The 23,768-nt window shown below is 46.8% G+C and overlaps 1 protein-coding gene across 2 annotated transcripts in view; it reads right to left on the bottom strand.

Moving 5' to 3' along the window:
* ST8SIA1 (ST8 alpha-N-acetyl-neuraminide alpha-2,8-sialyltransferase 1) overlaps nucleotides 1-20,840 on the bottom strand; it is a 40,172-nt gene extending 19,332 nt beyond the window's left edge. For both annotated transcript variants that reach the window (XM_061566744.1, XM_061566743.1), the window contains exons 1-4: nucleotides 20,017-20,840; nucleotides 13,585-13,729; nucleotides 8,226-8,338; nucleotides 6,358-6,450 (exon numbers count right to left, since the gene is read on the bottom strand). In XM_061566744.1, the coding sequence (XP_061422728.1) occupies nucleotides 6,358-6,450; nucleotides 8,226-8,338; nucleotides 13,585-13,729; nucleotides 20,017-20,240 (575 nt within the window). In that variant the 5' untranslated portion in view covers nucleotides 20,241-20,840. The remainder of the gene's footprint in view (nucleotides 1-6,357; nucleotides 6,451-8,225; nucleotides 8,339-13,584; nucleotides 13,730-20,016) is intronic.
* Nucleotides 20,841-23,768: the final 2,928 nt, after the last annotated feature.

The following is a 23,768-nucleotide window of genomic DNA, read 5'->3' as shown; positions in this document are numbered from 1 at the left end:
CCTACCTGACCCTACCACTACCCGACCCCTACCTGACCCCTACCACTACCCCGACCCCTACCTGACCCCTACCACTACCCCGACCCCTACCACTACCCCGACCCCTACCTGACCCCTACCACTACCCCGACCCCTACCTGACCCCTACCACTACCCCGACCCCTACCACTACCCCGACCCCTACCTGACCCCTACCACTACCCCGACCCCTACCACTACCCCGACCCCTACCTGACCCCTACCACTACCCCGACCCCTACCACTACCCTGACCCCTACCTGACCCCTACCACTACCCCGACCCCTACCACTACCCTGACCCCTACCCGACCCCTACCACTACCCCGACCCCTACCTGACCCCTACCACTACCCCGACCCCTACCACTACCCTGACCCCTACCTGACCCCTACCACTACCCCGACCCCTACCACTACCCCTGCTACTGCCTGCCACCACCACCCAGCTACGATCAGGCCTACCCCAACCCCTCCACAACCACTCCTGCCTGTCCTCCTGTCCCCATAACTACACCGCCACTCTTAATGAACCCCACTTCATCTCAACCACTATCATGTTATTTACAATTGTTATAATTCCTGTAAAGCGCCTTGGAGTAGGGTGCGAAATAAATCCATGGAAGATAAGATAAACGCAGGGCTTCTGCACCCCAATCATGAACCTCTGCGATAGGCACTCAGCCTTGTCCATGCAATGGCAGGCGGGGAAAGCGTGGGGGGCAGTGATGGACTCACACGAATCTGTAATTTAATGACGTGTGTGTGTACAACCCTTTTGTCAGTCCACTGCTGGATGACGAGGGCTTCCCCACACCACGTGGGATGTCAGGGAGTAGTTGGTTATATCTTCTTGGTTCTATCGGTAAAGTCACGTAGAAGGGAAGTAATAAAATAATAAAAATAAAACATAATAAAATAATTCTCACGACGTTTCGGCCACAACGCAAGCAGCTGTCCTCAGGTGAAGAACAGGTCTGTCGGAAAGACAGGGTCTGAATGAACACTGAGAGTTCTGAGTGTTCATTCAGACACTGTCTTTCCGACAGATCTGTTCTGAGTGTTTATTTCCCTTCTATGTGACTTTACCGAAAGAACCAAGAAGATGAATCCCTGCAGTCACGAAAGCTTTAAATCGAAACACCACATCAAGTACTCATGCTGGTGCGTGCAAGATGGTGAAAGAAAGGAGCATAAATGTCAGCAGCATAGAAGATTAAACCCAAAGATTTTGCTGCACTGCGCTCTGCTGACAAACACGTTGCTGCCGCAGCCTATAACACCTGTTCTGTACGTGACGATCGCCCCTCCGAGAACTATCCCGGCTCAATCTCTGGCTTAGCTTCTGAGTTCTGATGAAATTGGGCACATTCTGGGTGTAACAGTCAGAGGCAAATGTAAAGATGGGAACCAATCTCCTTGGTTCGTTCGGTAAAGGCACGTAGAAGGGAAATAATAAAATAATAAAAATAAAACATAATAAAATATTATTCAAATAAAATAATAATAATAAATTATTTTATTATGTTTAATTTTTTTAATTTTATTATTTCCCTTCTACGTGACTTTACCGAAAGAACCAAGAAGATGAATCCCTGCTGCAGTCACGAAAGCTTTAAAGCTAAGAACGAATGTTCACAGAATAGAATTAATGTCTCGTGAGCGAAAGTGGTCATTTGCATAGTCAATAGTTCAATTCCCACAGCTGCCCCATGGCATTTTCTGTGGGGAAATTTCCACGGCCAGCCATCTGCTGTAAAGTGCATTCAACAAAGTAAAACCACTTGCAACATCACTCACGAGAGAAGGCCATTGTGGTCTAATGTCACATCCCCAAAAACCCAAATTAGAAAGATTGCCATCAAACCGTGCCCAAGAAAACCCCGGTTCGCCGAAGAGCTAAAATCCCACAATATCCCGTTTAAAAGAGATAATGGGATGGGTAACTTCCAGTTTAAATGAAGGCCATTAATTACACATACAGACACGTGCCAACAACAACAACAGCTTGATCTAAATCTACAAAGATTTACAAATCCCAGTGAGATGCTTCAGTGCGAGACAATCAGAGTTATAAGGACACCGTTGATGATTGCTTGTGTTGCAGTCGAAACGTCGTGAGAATTGTATTGTTTTACATTTTTATTATGTTATTGTTTCCCTTCTACGTGACTTTACCGAAAGAACCAACAATATTAATCCCTGCAGTCACGAAAGCTTTAAATCAAAAGTACACTGTTCTTCACCATTGGTACCTCATTTTCCAGTAAAAAATATGATAATTGTTTTTTTACCCTTTTATCTGGCAACAAAACTGACACCTTTTTTACGAGGAGTCACGTTTGCATAGACCACAATACCTGCAGTCATAATGCAAACAAAAAACATAACTATGATAATGTGCAGTGCATACATTATCAGAGTTATGTTTTTGTTTGCATTATGACTGCAGGTATTGTGGTCTATGCAAACATGACTCTCGTAAAAAAGGTGTCAGTTTTGTTGCCAGATAAAAGGGTAAAATACACCGTTCTTGGTGCACACAACGGTGCCAACGAGGGACGACATTTTCAACGGCTAAACGCAAGTGACCTCCCACCCCTCCGCCTCCTGACGTCATCGGCAATTATTTGCCCTCGAATTCGAGAGAGGCGTTGTTCACATTTCAGCGGTAGCGTCACACGCCGTTCGTTTTAGGTGAAGGGGTCATTGTTCAGCTTCTATCGCCGAGAGCGAGGCGTAAAGTGGCGTTTGCTCACTCAACGTGGCAACGGGGGGTGGGTGGGAAGTGGGCAGGGAGATCGGGGGGGGGGCACGAAAGTCAAACGGGGTTATCAGGAGGTCTGCCTCCGAGTCGCTGTGTGTGTGAGTGTGTGCGTCCATCCATCCCCGTGTGTCTCTCTATCGCCGTGCGTCTCGCTCTTAGTGCTTCACTCCTCTCTCCTGTGTCGGTCTCTTTGCATCCCCCATTGCCACTAAACCGTTGTTTCTCTCTTATCTCAAATGTCTAATCTTATCTCACGCCTCTCATCTTATCTCAAGCCTCTCATCTTATCGCAAGCCTCTCATCTTATCTTAAGTCTCCCTCTTTACCCATGACTCTCTCCCCAATGTGTGCGAGTCCTCTCCCAGCGTTTCTCTCTCCCCGTGTATTCTCTCTCCGTGCCTCTTTCTCCCCACGTCTCCCCTTGCGTCGAGGTCAGGGGGTCGGCAGCCTGCCGCGTGCGGTGGCTCTTTAAGGACTTGCTTCGTGGCAGTTATTTATTAAGGACCCCACCGTCTCGCATTCACACGCAATGAGGCTCTTAAAATATTGAGGGCTTTTTTTTTTACCGAATTCGAAAAATATGGCTCTTCTTGTTATTTTAGTTCCCGAGCCCTGGTCTAGACTCCCATTTCTCGATTTGGTCGTGTCAACGGTCTTGTTTCTGTCACTCATGTCTCTCTCTCTCTCGCTGTGCCTCTCTAATTCCTATGTATTTGTGTGTGTCAGAGAATCTGTGTGTTCGTGTGTGCAGCCAAGTTATTCACGTGCAAATGTGCACGTGCTCACGTGCGAATGTACGTGGAAAATATGTAAGCCTCACTTAGGTCGACTCAGCCTTAAATGAGTATGGTGTGTAAACATCAGGATTGGGGAGACAAAGGACGGGGTACTGGCCAAACGCCCCCTTCTTGTGCCGTGTCGGCCGCCATATTTGCTCGCGAACAGCACTTGCCCCGAAAGTCTGGTTAAAAGGCGACATGGGGAGACCTGCAGACTTGAACTGCTCCAAAGAGACTACGGGAGGTCACTCCCTCCTATAGTCGCTAGCATCGCGCTACTAAATTTCATCGATGATATGGGTGTTTGCACCACGACAGATCAATGGCGTGGTCTTCCTGGGCTATTGAACAAGCTAAACCGGCTCAGATGGAGGGGGATAATACACGCGAAACCCAAGCGGCTGCACCCCTCCTTCAACACAATTATGATCCCTGCAGATTGCATTGCGAAACTGGAGCCGTCTCCAGAAACAATTAGAATAGCCCCTCTTCTTGGTTCTTTCGGTAAAGTCACGTAGAAGGGAAGTAATAAAATGATAAAAATAAAACATAATAAAATAATTCTCACGACGTTTCGGCCACAACGCAAGCAGCCGTCCTCAGGTGAAGAATGAAACACCACCAAGCTTTCATTCTTCACCTGAGGACGGCTGCTTGCGTTGTGGCCGAAACGTCGTGAGAATTATTTTATTATGTTTTATTTTTATTATTTTATTACTTCCCTTCTACGTGACTTTACCGAAAAAACCAAGAAGATGAATCCATGCTGCAGTCACGAAAGCTTTCAATCGAAATGAGAATACCCAAGAGGCCTAGCTCCTCTGTATTCCCCTATATGGGGAAACCCATCTCTTCAAAATAAATAAGAAAGCCCGTAATATGGCAGGAATGGCAAAATAAAAACACAAGGCTAATTCGAGATATAGTAGACTCACAAGGAAACATTACTCATGGACAGAACACCACTTACTCGCTTCCCAATTTATTAGGTATGCCCAACTCATAGCGGCCTTGCGGAGATAAGAAACTATCCATAAACCTTACTGCCCCCCAAACAACGGAGTGGCTCATGGACTCTGCTACCAAAACAAGCCTCCGTAGCATGACCGAAAACCGACAACAATCTGGTCTTCCCTTAACGGTGCCCCAGTAGCAAGTGCCGAAAGAGACAACACCTGGGCTAGTATGCGACAACATCTTCACTCGGCCCGTCTCAGAGAAACACAATTTACATCTCTCCATGGCTATTACTTAACTAACTAAAGAGGCAAATTTGACAAAACATTCTAGATTTGAAGTTTCCGTGACTGCAAGGATCCATATTCGTTGGTTCTTTCGGTAAATTTACTGCTATAACGCTATGGGCTCTCATGATATTGTTTTCTCCGAGACCAAGGTGCTCTGCAAGCCGTCTGGATACCATCAAAGATTTGTTCATGAAGCCATCCAGATATATAAACATAGACATAACTTCAACCGAGATGATGGATACAAATTGAGCAATCATTGGAAAGATGTTATTAACCAAGTAATAGTTTACTGTTCATAGTTCCATCTTATTTACCGGGTACTCGTCTATTTTACCGAGTTAATTGCATCCTCAGCGTGTAGCAGTGCGGTTATTTTTCTTTGTGCGCCATCATCTATCTTGGCAGCGATCATGTTGCTCCTTTGCTCTCAGCGTCCCTGCAGCGCTCGCCCTCCTCTCCCCATTTGCCCCCTCCCTTTCCCCCCACCCTCCCCCTCTCTGATTTATTTAACTGACCTAACCTTGGCATCTCTCCTACTTCAGTAAAATTGCTCTTGCTGTGGTTGTCACACCTGATGATGATTGCTTGTGTTGCAATCGAAACGTCGTGATTTAATTAATTTATTTTTTATTTTATTTTTTCGACAAAACCTACCCCAACTGGCCACGATGCCCCCCGGCACCCCTCAAATATAAAGGCATTTTTTGGAAATGTCCACACATTAACGAGTTCAAATGATCACTTTGCTACTTTAACCACATTCACAAAAAAAACCATCTCACCCTCACCAGAAACGTCACTGTTGGGGTTGAAACCTCAACGCCTTTCCAGGGAGGCAAATACATTATTCCAAATGTTAAATGTTACGGCAAAACGCACCATTATAGCCAACTTAGGAAGAGCATGCTCCCCCCAAACTGCAGGAATGGGTCAATACATTGTCAAAAATGGCCGCTCTAGAACGTCTAAATGCAAAACTTTAGGGGCAGGGAGGAAGCTTACCACCAAACATGGAACCCCTTGACGACCTCACCTGCAGTGTGCATTGAGTCTTAAGAGCGTTCATTGGGGCATTTAGGCCCCCCCTTTCCCTCCCTTCTCCCCTGTTTCCCTTCTCCTACAGCGGTATCAGAGCTTATGAAGATGCCAGAGGTTCATAGAGTTTATTGAAGCAGTGTATTGATACGTGCGGTTCCTGCAGGTGTCCATTGCACTGCAATCCGTAATGTGTTGTTCGTGCTGGTGTCAACCCCCTTTCATATCATCTTGTGTTGTGTACCTGAAATCGTTTGTTAATAAAAAAAAATACTTTTCGAGGAGGAAAAAAAGGCTACATGGGGGGGGGGGGGAGACCTTTGTTTTTCTGTTTTGTAAGTGCTCATATGTAACTTTGGACGTTTGCAAGTGTATATGTACAATCGTGTATATATGCGTGTTTGAGTTCATGCATTCACTTAAAATGCTGTTTCGAAACCAGGAGGTTTGAGAGTTATTGTCCCAAAGGGCAAGTGTGCAAGTGATAAGAAGAGGCGATATATAACTCACCTTATTTGTATGATGCTGGGGTTGGCTGTAACCAGGTGTGTCTTTGTGCCAATGTCTGGCTCATACTGCTTTGTAATTGGGGGCAGGTTGCACCTTAAAGAACAAAAACAAATGACACACGGAAATTAATATCAGGCAGCGTTCAAACTCAATGATGCATATCTGTACACCCGACATACATGAAGTATTTACAAATTTCGCATGCACGTTCATTGCCCGAGTGTATATAGCGGCGTTTAAAGAATGTTTGCATTTTTTACGAACGTTGCTTTATGAATGGTTCATGAGAAGCCCAAGTTCAATGTTGCAGAAAATCTGTGGTGACGTTCGGTAAAGGCATAGCGTCAATTATGGATTCAAATACAATCAAGCAATTCCTCATTTGACGCTGTAGGTGCGCTCCTAAAAGGTGCCGCGTTTCGCGGAAACAAAAATTCCCCATCAGAAATGCCGTAAAAGGTGGCGGGGGGGGGGGGGTGCTGCAAGATGCCACTCAGGCCGTGCAGCTCAAGAAGGAACGAAGAATGTAAGTTCATCGCCGACTGCTTTAGAAACCGCGTCGTAACGGTGCACATGTTCCCGACGAGTTAAGAACCGTGTCGAAGCGTGGACACGCATCGCAGTGTGCACGCGCGTTAAAAACGAGGACTTACCGTGCCGGAAAAAATTAAAGGGAAATTTTTTGTTTGTTAGAGAATATCAAATGCATAGAGCATGAAGCCTGGTGCAGTGGTTGTCAGACTGGAATTGAAGTCTCAAGGTCACCGGTTCGGTCTCCGGGCGCGGCAGTCGAAACAATTCACGCATCGTGTAAACCTCCCTCACCTCTGTTCTCCCACAGCATTAGAAACAGCCGCAGGTTACGTGTGGTGGGGTAAAGTGTGGGTACCTCATCCAACACGTCTGGCCAGCGTGGATAAGTCGGTCAAAAAACCCTTCTGGAGAGGGCCTTCCAGAACTAACTCTTGTGGAGGCCCTTCTGCCAGCAGTGGCGTGAGCAGGTCATTTGCAGGATCTGCACCTTTATCTTTACTTTACAAACACACATGTGAAGCAATGATCAAATAAGCATACTCTCCATGTTGACTTGTACTAAAGTGTGTACGTGAGCTGAATCTTATATTGCCGCAACTTAATTAAATGCGTGAATAGATGGAAGGGGAGTGTTGTCGACTGTACCGACCGCAGCCTGAATATATTTGATAAAATTCCGTTAGTGTTGCAGAATTAAATCCAGGCCGTGTAAGCACCCCTAAATACACAAAAACAGCGCAGAGTACTTAACGAGCTGCTTCGAGTGCAGTCAAAACAATAAAATAGTATTATTGCTAAATAAGTCACTCAGTGTCAAATTGTGCTACTCTTCAATATCCAATCTATTTAATTTATATAGTGAACTAAGGTCCGTGTGTTTCATTGCTCACAATGCTCCACCACAACGCATCACGAACCCTCTAATTTCCCAAATTGCAAAGAATGAGACAGAGCAACGACATTGAACTGGTTAAAATAAATGTTATGCACAGCCCTTGATTAATGCACTGCTGGATAAAGGCATCCACACACCTCTCAGTCATGGGGGTTGTTTGACCATACTTCACCACGCTGGTCGGTGCAGGTTTGTGCAGGAGGGGCCTTGGAAACACCACTGATCCTACCCAAGGCTGGGAATCAAACTCGGGTTCCCAGATTCGGTGCCAGCACTCCACCGGGTTTTTATCTGGGTTAACAATGGTCCTTTCGTAGCAATAAATGAATGACAAAGTGACAATGAGCAACCCAACCGTGAACAAGTATGCCATAATCATTCACGGGTTATCCACTGGGCCTCATAGGAAAATTGCTTTTCTGGGAACGTTGGATCTTACCGGAATATGACGTCAGCCTTGTCGATGTCTTTTCCACAGCCGTGGTCCAACATGATGGCACTGTTCCCGACGATGGCGCATCTCTTCAGAAGCTTCTGACCCAGCGGCTGGTGCTGCAAATACAAACAAACAAAGACAAAGATCCTCCGTGTAGCCTTAATAGACTGTTGGGGCAAGTGCTGTTAGCGAGCACCTATCAAGGCCGGCACGGCACACGAGGGGGGTGGATGGCCAGCAGCCACACCCGGCCGACTTTGTCTCCCTGGTGGCAATATTTGCATATTTCACGAGGTACTTATTTGAAGCTGAGTCGACCTAGGGGAGGCCCAGGACCGGTTCAGATAATCGTCACTGGTGTTGGCTGTGAGCGGGAATCGAACTCGGGTCACAGGGTCCATAGCGCAGCGCAATAACCGCTACATTGAAAATGCACACACACACACCCGCACGCGTGGGCATTATCAGCAGGTTATATAACTTAAGGAATGCTACCACAGGGGTGTGACGGTCATCACACTGGACTTGCAAATCCCAGAGGTCATCGGTTCGATTCGGCGACGATTGACACAATGTTTCAAGTTTCTAAACCCCCCCCCCCCCCACCCCTCTCTGTCCCACCCAGCAGTATCAATGGTCAGAATCAGAATCTTTATTTGTCCTGGAGAAATCCGATAAGCTATGAAGCTCTTTTTCACAGACATCCAATGGTCACACTATAGTCAGTCGACCGGCAGGTCACGTTCGGTAGGGCACTCCCACCCCTTCCAACGTGTGTGGAAGAGTAGGCCACATACATGAACAGAGGGGAACGATAGAGCTCCCTCTTGTGAACGGCACACATTTACTGCTTGAGAGAGTACACGTGCAGCCCTTTTATCGATCCACTGCTGGATGAGTGCCTCCCTACACCGTGCGGGTGTTTCGTGATCATACTTTGCCATGCTGGTCTGTAGTGGCATCTGAAATTCGCACAATTGGCTACGTACGGCGCAAAACAATTTCAACGTACAGGGACTCTAAATTTCGATTTAAAGCTTTCGTGACTGCAGGGATTCATCTTCTTGGTTCTTTCGGTAAAGTCACGTAGAAGGGAGATAATAAAATAATAGGGACGCCTCTACTTATGAACTTTCAGCGATACGAACAAACCTGTCCGTATGTCCAGTTGCCTGTTCGGATCGAGAGTCGTAAGTTCAACCGCTGCACAATAGATGGCGGTGGTCGTTCGGTGTTACTACCCAGCATTCCCAGCATTTCTGCCTGGGTCGCTGCCAATGTCTGTCGCTGTGCGGTTCACTACGACGCTCTCTTTGTGCTTTTCATGAACATAATGCTGTTGCCTGTTACAAGTTGATTTATGAACAGAAGAAGAGAGCAACTGTGCAGACATCTCTTGGTACGTTTTTTTCTACATCGGCATGACCTCTAAAACCAGTGGCATCTACATCTGCAGAATATGAAGAACCAGTGGCATCTACATCTGCAGAACGTGAATAACCAGTGGCATCTACATCTGCAGAACATGACGAACCAGTGGCATCTACAACTGCAGAACATGAAGAACCAGTGGCATCTACATCTGCAGAACGTGAATAACCAGTGGCATCTACACCTGCAGAACATGAAGAACCAGTGGCATCTATATCTGCAGAACATGAAGAACCAGTGGTATCTACATCTGCAGAACGTGAATAACCAGTGGCATCTACATCTGCAGAACGTGAAGAACCAGTGGCATCTACATCTGCAGAACGTGAAGAACCAGTGGCATCTACATCTGCAGAACGTGAAGAACATAGTGGCATCTACATCTGCAGAACGTGAAGAACCAGTGGCATCTACATCTGCAGAACATGAAGAACCAATGGCATCTACATCTGCAGAACATGAAGAACCAATTGCATCGACAGGAAATTATACAAATTTTAAAGCCATTCCCAGTGTTTGGTGTACATGCCGCATACCATGTTTGGAATCGACAGGAGTAATTTCTACATTTTAAGCTTTCGTGACTGCAAGGATTCATACTCTTAGTATTTTTTCGGTAAAGTCACGTAGGTAAAAAATGAAATTTAAATTAAGTCAAAGCCAGATTTGCTGTATCATGTGAGGCCTCACTTGATACAGCAAATCTGGCTGTGACGGTCCCACCTGATGACGGAGACTTGTGTTGCCTCCGAAACGTCGTGATTTTTTATTATTTTATTTTTATTAATTTTAATTTCAGACAGGAGTAAAGTCGGACGAATAAATCGGCTTACGAACAGACCTCTGGAACCTAACTCGTTCGTAAGTAGAGGAGTCCCCGTAAATACATCGGGGATAGAGCCTCACCTATTTTTTTTGTATAAAAATACATTTAAAATATATGTATTATTATGCACTGCCCTAAGAATGCACCTTCCCTTATAATGTGAAATGAGCAAAACTGTTTGCGATGAGTAGCTTTACGCAGTGAGCAATGAGATCATTAAATAATGCTTCATTATCATCATCATCGTCATCATCAGAAACGCGTAGGCGACGAAGGCCCCGTGGCTCCAACCAATGTCCCCATTCCAACGACATTGTAGAAGGAGGCCTCCTGTCAGGTAAGGCCAACGTCACGACAGATTGGACACACGACCGGTACGGTGCCACGATGGAAACGTCTCAAGATCCACTCTTTGCCTGGATGGAATTATTGGGTCACGGTGTACAGTATCCGTGTGTTTTGGCAACACGGTCAAACGGATGTATATGTCTACACTGGGATTGTGTTACACCAATTGTTAACGTCTTTTTTCTACGATTCTTTGTTTATAGTTTTAGGCCTATCCCAATATATTCTCAACGTTGTCCTAAAACATGGCACATGAAACGCTTCCGTCCGTCGAGTTATTTTCAAATGCTCAGGGCGTTTATAAAATATCAGTCGGGGTACATTCACCACTTTGTAATCATTCTAAATGTTGGAAATCCAAAAACCTAAATGGAAATGCAGGGGGGGACGGGAGAGTCATTGCTCAACAAACTTTAAAGATGTTTAACGGTAAATGGAATGAGTCACGGTGCAATCTGCTTGTGTTAAATCGTGAATTTTGCTCCGGTTCTCACCCTGTGTACATGACGAAAAATCATGATGCCCGTCGATAAATTGCCACCCGTGTTAAAATATTGTACCAACATTCTTGTCACTTGACTGCAAGAATCTTGATAATGGGGACTCATATTTGTGCTATAAAGGAGGGCCATTGCCCCGAAACTTCGCCTATTCACATATATTTCCTTTTGAAGGCACCGTGTTCAGTTTTTTTTGTTATTTGTGCTTGTGCACCACTGCCAACGCACCTGGATCTCCAAAAAATGTGTACAACAGGGACTGAGCATTTAATTCATTACCCCTTTAGCTACATCAAGTTCGGAGGGCTTTACGTGTGCTTTGCTACACACTGGTTTGTTTAGTTTCTCCATCAGTCTGCTTTTTATCAGTGTTAACAAACAAAAAAACACATCAGCCATGAGAAAATGCAAAGGCTTAGTGTTGTTTAAGTGGTAGACTTTTTTCAATCGATACAAATATTACTTTGACATAAGTCCACCATGTTATCCAAATTGTGCCTATGCTTTTCCTCGTGCTTGCTGTGTTGTGTTTTAAGATACGGTCGGCTACGCAAAGGCATTTCTGCTGCGTGCTCTCCCACCAGCATTATCAAGAGGGTCAGTGGAGCTTATTTCGATGGCCTGAGTAAATATAAGTATCCCTGAGCTGCAAGACTCAATGGCTACTTTGCATGTGAAATGGCGTGCAGACTGAGCGCCATGGAGACCGCTGCATTATTTATACTTTCTCACATAAACACTGTGGCGTGATTGATCTGCATTTTAATGCGTCTACGCCGAAAACAGTTTGGCTGTCTGCCGCATAACAACTACATGGTAATTGGTGGGGGGTTTTTCTCTCAAAGTTATGAGCAATGCCTATCCAAAATAATAATGAGAGAGCAACTATGCAGATTCGTTGATACAAGAACTGTTCTCTTTGTTTTTTCGGTAAAGTCACGTAGGTAAAAAATATACAGCCTAGTTGCACAATGGGTTATTTATTTGTTTTCATTTAAAATGTATTTTATATTTTTTACCTACGTGACTTTACCGAAAAACCCAAAGAATATGGATCCTTGCAGTCACTAAAACTTCAAATCTAGAAACAAAAACTGTTATTTGCGTGCAGAAATCAGGCGCGTCGAATTGCGTGTGCGTGATCGTTACGTCAAATATGCAACGATTGAAGATTTTAAACTTTGCAAATGAAGGTCACAAAATGTCTTATCATGGTCAAGTATCATTGCATAACAAATTAAATGTAATGAAGCAGGTGTTGCTTTCAAATGAGATAATTGGCAGTGCAAAAATGTATACATATTTAAAGTTTAATGTATCATACACACATGGCCCAAAATGCCATTCATTCACCATTGAGATGTATAATGGCACGGGGTGACCAATACGGTCTGAATTGGTCTGTAATAAGGTAGGGCACTGACTTACTCCTTGTGTTCCTCAATTCCAAGCGTGCATCACTGCACGCTTCCTTGCAAACTTTTGAGTTTTTTTGCAGTATTTTTTGTTAATGACCTCGTTTCTGAATCATTTGAAGCGTATAGGTAAAAGTGCAGCCCTGCAATTTCAAGCCAACACGACTGCTGGTGGAAGGGCCCCCACTAGACGGCGCTCTAGAAAGCCCCTCTGGTAGGTATTTGGCCTACTCTTCCACACTGGAAAGGCGTCTTGGAAGAGGTACCCATTCATATGGCTGGATGGAAAAAGCCGGGGTGGGTTTAAGAAACTTGCAACCATTGTTTAAACTACCGCACCAAGAGATAAAGTCAAACCAGCCACCTTTGGCTTCCAAGTGAAGTGTGCTCACCGTTACGAAGCAGCAGCAGCATCCCTATGCAGCATACACACAAGACTAAAATCCAGGAAAGGTGATAAGAGGTAACAAGTGACAAAAGTTCTTGGAGGTGGAAGCATTTACACTTTACCCCACTGCACGTGACATACTAATTGACTAACTGTGCTATACTCACTGATACGGCTGGAAGGACAAAGGCAGGGTGGATTCAATACACTTGAAACCATTGTTTCAACTGCCACGCCGGGAGATCGAATCAAACCTGGGGCCTCTGGATTGCGAGTCCAGTCTGCGCAGTGTTTACACCACAGCAGCCAACCGTGCTATCCTGCGATGAGCACGGATGGCTACAGTAACGGTGCGAAAGATGTTCAACATGCATACAGCGGAATCCCCCATGAAGCACACACACACACGAGACTAACATCCGTGAATGGTTTATGGTCGATAAGGGGTCCTCACAGGTGGGAATAGACCAAAGGTGTCGTTGTCCACAGTGATCCAATGGAACAGCTCTCCGTCAAACCATATCTTCTTTCCCACCGGAGAATTCTTCTGCGTGAGAGCGAAGCTTTTCAGCGGGTCACAGCACTTCTCAATTTTTTGCCTGCGAGAGAACACACGCGAGAATGACATCACCACCAGCGCATTGGCAAAAAGCATTTTTTTCTCCTTCTTGGTTCTTTCGGTAAAGTCACGTAGAATGGAAATAATAAAATAACAAAAATAAAAACATTTTTCTTTTTATTACATTATGTTTAATTTTTCTTATTTTATTATTTCCATTCTACGTGACTTTACCGAAAGAGCCAAGAAGATGAATCCCTGCAGTCACGAAAGCTTTAAATCGAAATTTAATATTTTATTTTTATTATTTTATTATTTCCATTCTACGTGACTTTACCGAAAGAACCAAAAAGATGAATTCCTGCAGTCACGAAAGCTTTAAATCATTTGTTTTCTGTTTATATCCTCACCGTGGCGTCAAGCCGCCGCTGACGCCACGAGATAAGGGATCCCCCCCAAAGTGGGGGTCATTAGATTCGTGAGAAAATAAGGGTTTATTGAATATCAGTTCAAATTAAAATCCATGACAAGGTAATACACACAATTGCCAATGAACCTCCCTTATCTCTATCTTGTCTGTACATCGTTCTTGTCACCTCACTTTATCTTCGCTATTTTATCATGGGACCTTTTTCAAAAGGTTTCTGTTTGGTTTTTCGATTTAAAGCTTTCGTGACTGCAGGGATTCATCTTCTTGGTTCTTTCGGTAAAGTCACGTAGAAGGGAAGTAATAAAATAATAAAAATAAAACATAATAAAACAATTCTCACGACGTTTCGGCCACAACGCAAGCAGCCGTCCTCAGGTGAAAACCAGGTCCGTCGAGGCGACAGAGTCTGAATGAAACAGCACACGAGCTTGGAGCATATATATAAGCTGGGCGCATTGACAAAGGAATTTGCATATCAAAAGGAATTTAGCATATTTATCCTGCATTTCCCATAAATATGCTAAATTTCTTTTGATATGCAAATTCCTTTGTCAATGCGCCCAGCTTATATATATGCTCCAAGCTCGTGTGCTGTTTCATTCAGACTCTGTCGCCTCGACGGACCTGGTTTTCACCTGAGGACGGCTGCTTGCGTTGTGGCCGAAACGTCGTGAGAATTGTTTTATTATGTTTTATTTTTATTATTTTATTACTTCCCTTCTACGTGACTTTACCGAAAGAACCAAGAAGATTTCTGATTGGTGTTTTAACATCTTAACACCTGTTTAATTGCCAGAAAGGGTAAAAACAATTTAATATTTTGATACCGGCAAGAAAGGTCCCATGATGTAGCTGCTCACCAAGGGCAATAAATGCCCTGATAGTACTTTGTGTTTGTGCTGTTCTCCTTTTGGCGTTCTATTGTCTAACACTATTTGAGACTAGCTTCTAAAGGCTAACTGTTTTTAAAGGTTTGAAATGGGCGTAGCCCAAATGTCAGCAGCATGGGTGGGGCAGCTAATGTTAATGTAAGTGGTGGGCAGCGACCGCGACGGTAGTGGGTTTTCGACCAATTAAAGCTATCACCCCAACTGTTGTGAAAGAACCATCTGAGGACCAATCAAAACCATCACCTTGCCATACATAGCAGGGGTCACCAAAAAGATTTCCAAAATCATGAGCAAACACAAGATCCAGGTTCTATTGAACACAGTACATAAAATTCGTGATTTGATCCCATCTGTGAAGGATGTGATCCCTGACATGCAATACCCCGGTGTCTACAAACTAAGCTGTGTCTGCGGCAGTAGTTACATTGGGGAAACTAAGCGACATGTCTCGGACCGTGTTCGTGAACATAAAGCAGATCTGAAACACGGTAGGACCAATACCTCGGCCGTGGCTGATCATTGTTGTAATGCGGTGGGCTCACATGATATTGATTTCTCTAAGACGAAGGTACTTTGCAAACCCACTTGCCATCAACAAAGATTTGTTCATGAAGCCATCCATATATTTCGCTATGGTAGCAAATTGGGGTACAAATCGGCGGTAATCAGACACAAACCCCAGAAACCACCGTACTTTCTCGACTGAAGTTGGTGTAGGCCAATTTTCCACAGGGCAAGTTTTTTCACAGTCTGTCGCCACCCCTTTTCCATTGACTACCCTAACGATTTTGCTGGTTTCTATGTCTGGGCACAAAAAACGCATTCGCTCTCCTAACGGTGTCCCAATACAATCCTGGTCCATTAAGATTGTAATGGACAACCGACTCAGATAATAATCAGTCCCTCATAAACATGGTACCGCCACCATCAGGGTCGGCGCTCCTGCCTCTTCATGTACCAGGAGGTATCTCGTAAACCACAACTAAGTCCGGTCGCTCTCCGGTACAACGGGCAGTACGATTCCACTCTTTTGGATGAGGCCTCTATCTTCTCCACCATCAGCGCGTCTGGCCGCCTCGTCCATCCTGAGAAATGCTACTTCAGCGAGCACCCAAAGGGTGCAATGGAAGGCCATCAGTGGCTCATTCTGTTCACGCTGCAAGCTCGAGAACTGTTGCCATGGCACTGGATGGCAGGCAGAAGATTTCCGCCATCTCTTCATAGGCCTGTTGTAATGTGGCGCGATGAGCCTCTGCGATGGTACAGAAGGCCATCAGCACCCCATCATCATGCACCGTCGGCATTGCTCGGAGGGCATATTTCTTCATTCCAGCCGCTGACAGTGATGGTCGCTTTGAAGCACTTGACGAAGGCCGCCCAGTCGCTTCCAGTGGCAGCGAACTCTTTGATCGGGCCCAGCCGTCGTACTCATTCTGCTGGGCTCTGGGTTGGTTTCAAAGATGTCTGTGGCAGCGGCTCAGGTGGTGTGATGGTGGCCTGCGGTACAGCCGGGGACCCCAGCTGCACAAGATGACCCATTTCCATACATCTAGCCGCAAAGAGGAGCGACGACTGCTCCAGCCCATCGATGTCAGATCGTCGTACAGCGAGGAGCGGCTACTGTTCCGGCTCTATACTGTCGGCTCGCCGCATGGCAAGGGGCGGCGGCTCCATCCCTGTCCTGTCGGCCCGCTCAAGCTCTCTCCCGTCGACAATCCCCGTGATGAGCCGCTCGATCGACAAGGTGAGGCGGTCCACCTTCTCCGCCAACTGTCGCCACCCTTCCACGGGGCTCGTCAGTCGCAGCATCTCGGGTTCCCCCAAGAACATCACTGCCAGCGGGTCGGCACCTCCTCCTCTTGTTGAGCTCCTCTTTCGGTTCTTCGTCGGGATGTAAAGGTTGACATCCCACCGCTGCCACCAGTGTAAATGAGTACCTTGGAGGTGTCCATTTTAACAAGGTGTCTATTTACAAATGGGAGAGTCGGGGCAGCTACGTTGAATCCAGCCTAGCAGCACCCCGCCTTGATCGTCCTTCTTCAGTCTCATCCCAGCCTTGTGCCCCGTACTGCGTTTGGGCTCCCTCCTATATACCCTTTTGGCCCCATCCACAATGAGCTACTGTCCCCACGTGGACGGGCCACCTGTTCTTAATTGACTCAACGTGTGACTTCCCAAATATTCCTTCGTACAATTTCCCACGCCCACGCGTCCACTGTACTACAACGTTGTATCTGAAATATACAGTCCCCTAACTGAAATATACAGTCCCCTACAAAAATATATAATCAATTGTTGCATATACATAAGTTGTATGCGTATAGCATTGTGCATATACTGAATATCTAGTACTTGTTCATACTATAGAATAAGGAAATTCCAGGATAATGGAGAATGCCAAGCAATAAATATTACTGTATTCTCCGGATAATAAGACGCACATTCCCACCTCCCACCCTCCTGTATGTTAACGCAAAAGTTGTGAATGCGTCTTATAAATCGTGTCGATGTGCACGCATGTGACCAGATTTGTGTAACTATATTGACACCGGACACATGTTTGGTGTGCGTCTTACTTTCTTCAAAGCGGTTTATAATCCGGTGAATACTGTAGCAGAAAGCTAACATCAATTCCTTTGACGCAAAGTCTTTCAAGGTGAGCATTTCATGTTATTACATTCACCAGTGATGAAGTCATTAATTAGTGTATCGGCCTTAACTATTCCAACTCGTGCAATGAATGAGGCTCTTATACATCTGACCTCATCAAAACATCATTACCAACAGTAACTGGTTCAAATTTGAGTAATTAGCATGGCCCAACATTCATGTATTCATTCATGAAACAAGAAATATTAGCCTTAGTCAAATATGCCCTCCATACGTTTACTACCTTAAGACTCTATGATCTTTCCTGCATGTGTCATGCTACATGTGTCATGCTACATGTGTGGTAGAGCGGTGGCACAGTGGTTTGGCGCGAGAACATTTTGAGTTCGATTCCAGACCTCGGCTACAAGTGGGGCGAATCCTGCCTGAAGCGGGTCCTCTCCCCAAACCCCACCCAACTCAACTCATCCGACAACCCGCACTGACTTACTCAGCATGGCAAAGTACTACTACTGATACTCTTTGGGTGTTTCGGTGAAGTCAGGTAGATAGACAAATAATTTCAAAATCACGACGTTTCGATCGCAACACAAGCAATCGTCTGCCTAAGCAGGTTCGTCTGCTGTATTTTTGCACCTGAGGACGATTGCTTGCGTTGCTATCGAAATGTCGTGATTCATTATTTTTCTATATACGTGACTTTACCGAAAGATCCCAAAGAGTAAGTAATTATTGCAGTCACGAAAGCTTTAAGTCAAGATTTACTACTACTGACTCACATGACGTGAAGATAAAAAAAAATTAACCCGTAAAAACAAAGTTTTTCACTATAAATCCTTTATATGCGTGGCGGCTAGAGTCCTCTCGTCCTCTGGCTTGAGATGGCTGCCACCTATGAGTCAGATGATTGCCTGCCACCATTAAGCAATTGGTAATTAAATATAATTTATTTTTTCCTAAAAAGTGTAAAATTTAGGAAAAAAATTTCACGAAAATTAATTGTCACGCACAACGAGTCTGTGTGCAAAATGTCAGCTCGATTGGATCACGGGAAGTGGGTTAAAAAACGACCGAAATATTTGCACGGTCGTAAGCAAGCAAGCAAGTGAACTTAATATAAAGGATTTCAAAAACCTTTATCCGGTAGTGGATTGAATCATTGAATGAACACTCGAGACGCGGGTTTCCACGGTTGCGCCGCGTGCTGTTTGTCAGCATGACGTTTGCGCTGCACGTGGTAGGGAGCTGCTCTGTTAAAAAAAATGCTTCCCAGCACTTGGGAGCGAAACGTCGGACACCGTACCGAAGAGCAGGCCGTAACGACGCGAACACATCATCAGAGAGCAAAAGCTGTAACATGCATCGTGCAGATACATACATTATAGACTGCCAGTACACTCACCCAGCTTAATAACCAGGCGACAGTCTACATTATAGAATCAGTTTAACACGTAGGTTTTCGCGACCAATATTATTCATAATCAACGTTTTTGGGTTAGATCTAACCCAAAAACGTTGATTATGTACATTATAGACTGCCAGTTCACTCACCCAGCTTAATAATCAGGCGACAGTCTACATTATAGACTGCCAGTACACTCACCCAGCTTAATAACCAGGCTACAGGCTACATTAAAGACTGCCAGTACACTCACCCAGCTTAATAACCAGGCTACAGTCTACATTATAGACTGTCAGTACACTCACCCAGCTTAATAACCAGGCGACAGTCTAAATTATAGACTGCCAGTACACTCACCCAGCCTAATAACCAGGCTACAGTCTACATTATAGACTGTCAGTACACTCACTCAGCTTAATAACCAGGCTACAGTCTACATTATAGACTGCCAGTACACTCACCCAGCCTAATAACCAGGCTACAGGCTACATTATAGACTGCCAGTACACTCACTCTGATTAATAACCAGGCTACAGTCTACATTATAGACTGCCAGTACACTCACCCAGCCTAATAACCAGGCTACAGTCTACATTATAGACTGCCAGTACACTCACCCAGCCTAATAACCAGGTTACAGTCTACATTATAGACTGTCAGCACACTCACTCAGCTTAATAACCAGGCTACAGTCTACATTATAGACTGCCAGTACACTCACCCAGCCTAATAACCAGGCTACAGTCTACATTATAGACTGTAAGTACACTCACTCAGCTTAATAACCATTGCTGCCAGTCTAAATTATAGACTGCCAGTACACTCACTCCGATTAAGAACCAGGCTACAGTCGACATCAGTGTTTTTTTGTTGTTTATTATTTTTATTCACTTTATTTTTTTTATTTTTCTATCCACGTGACTTTACCGAAAGAACCAAAGAATATGAATCTTTTCTCAATATACGTTGCATTGCATCAGCACTTGCTTTCTTACCTGAACAGTGTCGTAGCGGTTTTGTTTTTCTTCCACAGGACGCCAGATCGCTTCACCAGCCGAATGAGTTTCTGCTCGTCGAATTTGCCGTGCATCGGCAAGAGCTCGTAAATCCCGTAGAGTGACAGCAAAGCCAGGACGATGAAGAGACACACCTTGCTCCTGAGCAGTTTTGATGCTTTCATCATTTTGACCTCCACCTTTTTTACAGGTTGCGCGTGCATGAATAACCCTTTAAAAAATTATAATGTCCCTTTAAAAAAAAATCTAAATAGCACTGCGTAATTATCCGCAAGATTTGTGCTGCTTTTTCGTTGTTGTTGTTGTTATTATTATAGCAACGGAAATTGATGAAGGTTCTCTACGGGACTTGCGTTTTGCGTGATCGGAGTCAATCTAACGCGTCCCGCTACCTGCACGTGCGCTGCAACACCTGTGCGGTGATTGACGGGGGACACATTCGGCGCTGTCAACGCAAAGCGCACACGCGTAGCTCCAACCATTATTCTTCGTCCTTCATGCAGCTGCTTCTTTTTTCTAAAATCATTTTGGCATCATCAAAAGACGAGTCGGCCCCAAAAAAAAATTATCTGCGCGGTCCCTGTTTAAAAACACACTCTCTACGTTTAGGTCCCGGGTACTAAATGATGAATTTGTCAACGCGTTGTAGAAGGCAAGCGGGGTAAGGCGTGAAGGGACGTCCTTGTAATCACGACACTGTTCGTAGTCAAAACACTGCGGTCCTTGTTCTTTAAAACAAAAATGTCTTCTCCTTTCTCTGCTGTCTGCAGCCGATCGTGCGCCTGGCTGTGCCGAGCCAGAGCCCGTCCTCACTGGTCCTGGGGCTCTGCACGCCGCCCCCCGTACACCCCCATTCCTCCCCAATTCCTCCCCTCCTCCCCACTCTCATCACCACTCCCCTAGCACCACCACACACCACGCACACCACCACTACCACTACGATACACCACGCACACCACCACACACCACGCACACCACCACCACTATACACCACCACACACCACGCACACCACCACCACTACGATACACCACGCACACCACCACACACCACGCACACCACCACCACTACGATACACCACGCACACCACCACCACACACACCACCACACTACCACCACGCACACCACCACCACACACACCACCACCACACACCACACACACCACCACCACTATTATACACCACGCACACCACCACCACACACCACACACACCACCACCACACACCACGCACACCACCACCACCAATACGATACACCACGCACACCACCACCACACACCACCACACCACCACCACACACACCACCACCACCCCTACGATACACCACGCACACCACCACCACACACCACGCACACCACCACCACACACCACGCGCACCACCACCACCACCAATACGATACACCACGCACACCACCACCACACACCACCACACCACCACCACACACACCACCACCACCCCTACGATACACCACGCACACCACCACCACACACCACGCACACCACCACCACAACGATACACCACGCACACCACCACGCACACCACCACGATACACCACGCACACCACCACACACCACCACCACTACGATACACCAGAACCACTACTACGATACACCACGGACACCACCACCACACACCACGGACACAACCACCACACACACAACCACCACACACCACGCACACCACCACCACTATGATACACCACGCACACCACCACCACACACCACGCACACCACCACCACACACCACGCGCACCACCACCACACACCACGCACACCACCACCACCAATACGATACACCACGCACACCACCAGCACACACACCACCACACTACCACCACGCACACCACCACACACACCACCACCACCCCTACGATACACCACGCACACCACCAGCACACACACCACCACACTACCACCACGCACACCACCACACACACCACCACCACCACCCCTACGATACACCACGCACACCACCACCACACACCACGCACACCACCACCACACACCACGCGCACCACCACCACACACCACGCACACCACCACCACCAATACGATACACCACGCACACCACCAGCACACACACCACCACACTACCACCACGCACACCACCACACACACCACCACCACCCCTACGATACACCACGCACACCACCACCACACACCACGCACACCACCAGCACACACACCACCACACTACCACCACGCACACCACCACACACACCACCACCACCCCTACGATACACCACGCACACCACCACCACACACCACGCACACCACCACCACACACCACGCGCACCACCACCACACACCACGCGCACCACCACCACACACCACGCGCACCACCACCACACACCACGCGCACCACCACCACCAATACGATACACCACGCACACCACCAGCACACACACCACCACACTACCACCGCGCACACCACCACACACACCACCACCACCCCTACGATACACCACGCACACCACCACCACACACCACGCACACCACCACTACACACCACGCACACCACCACCACACACACCACCACACTACCACCACGCACACCACCACCACACACACCACCACACTACCACCGCGCACACCACCACGCACACCACCACCACCCCTACGATACACCACGCACACCACCACCACACACCACGCACACCACCACCACACACACCACGCACACCACCACCACCACCCCTACGATACACCACGCACACCACCACCACACACACCACCACACTACCACCACGCACACCACCACCACACACACCACCATCACCCCTACGATACACCACGCACACCACCACACACACCACCACCACACACACCACGCACACCACCACGCACACCACCACCACACACACCACCACACTACCACCACGCACACCACCACCACACACACCACCATCACCCCTACGATACACCACGCACACCACCACACACACACACACCACGCACACCACCACACTACCACCACGCACACCACCACCACACACCACGCACACCCCTCCCCCCACCTCCCCCGCCCCCCCACCTCCCCCGCCCCCCCCCCACCTCCCCCCACCTCCCCCCCACCTCCCCCCCACCTCCCCGCCCCTCAACTCTCTCCATCATCAAAGACAAAGGTCCCCTTATAGGCTTGACAGGCCGCCGGGGCAAGTGCTGTTAGCGAGTAGCACCCGGCACGACACACACACAGCGGTGGTGCCCCCCCCACCACAACCACCTTTGTCTTCCCACAGTGGCGATGTTTAACACACTTGAGGCCGAGTCGACCTAGGGGAGGAGGGAGGACAATCGTCTCACGCAGCTTGCGGGGCCTGCCTCTCACTGCCTTTGGCTCTCACTCGAAACGTCGACGATGACGGCGGCGGCGACGACGGCCCCACCACCTTCACCTCCAATTCGGCCATTGATGATGTGATGGGTGGTGGTTGTTGTTGTTGTTTGTGATAGACCTTCGTGGTGATTGTTGTTGTTTGTGATAGACCTTCGTGGTTGTTATTGTTGTTGTTTGTGATAGACCTTCGTGGTGATTGTTGTTGTTTGTGATAGACCTTCGTGGTTGTTGTGTTGTTGTTTGTGATAGACCTTCGTGGTTGTTGTTGTTGTTGTTTGTGATAGACCTACGTGGTTGTTGTTGTTTGTGATAGACCTACGTGGTGATTGTTGTTGTTGTTTGTGATAGACCTCCGTGGTTGTTGTTGTTTGTGATAGACCTACGTGGTGATTGT

Source organism: Lethenteron reissneri, chromosome 37 (genome assembly GCF_015708825.2).
Source record: "Lethenteron reissneri isolate LAM-NWPU_2019-01 chromosome 37, ASM1570882v1, whole genome shotgun sequence".
Lineage (NCBI taxonomy): Eukaryota > Metazoa > Chordata > Hyperoartia > Petromyzontiformes > Petromyzontidae > Lethenteron > Lethenteron reissneri.
This window is presented reverse-complemented; position numbering and strand designations above follow the sequence as displayed.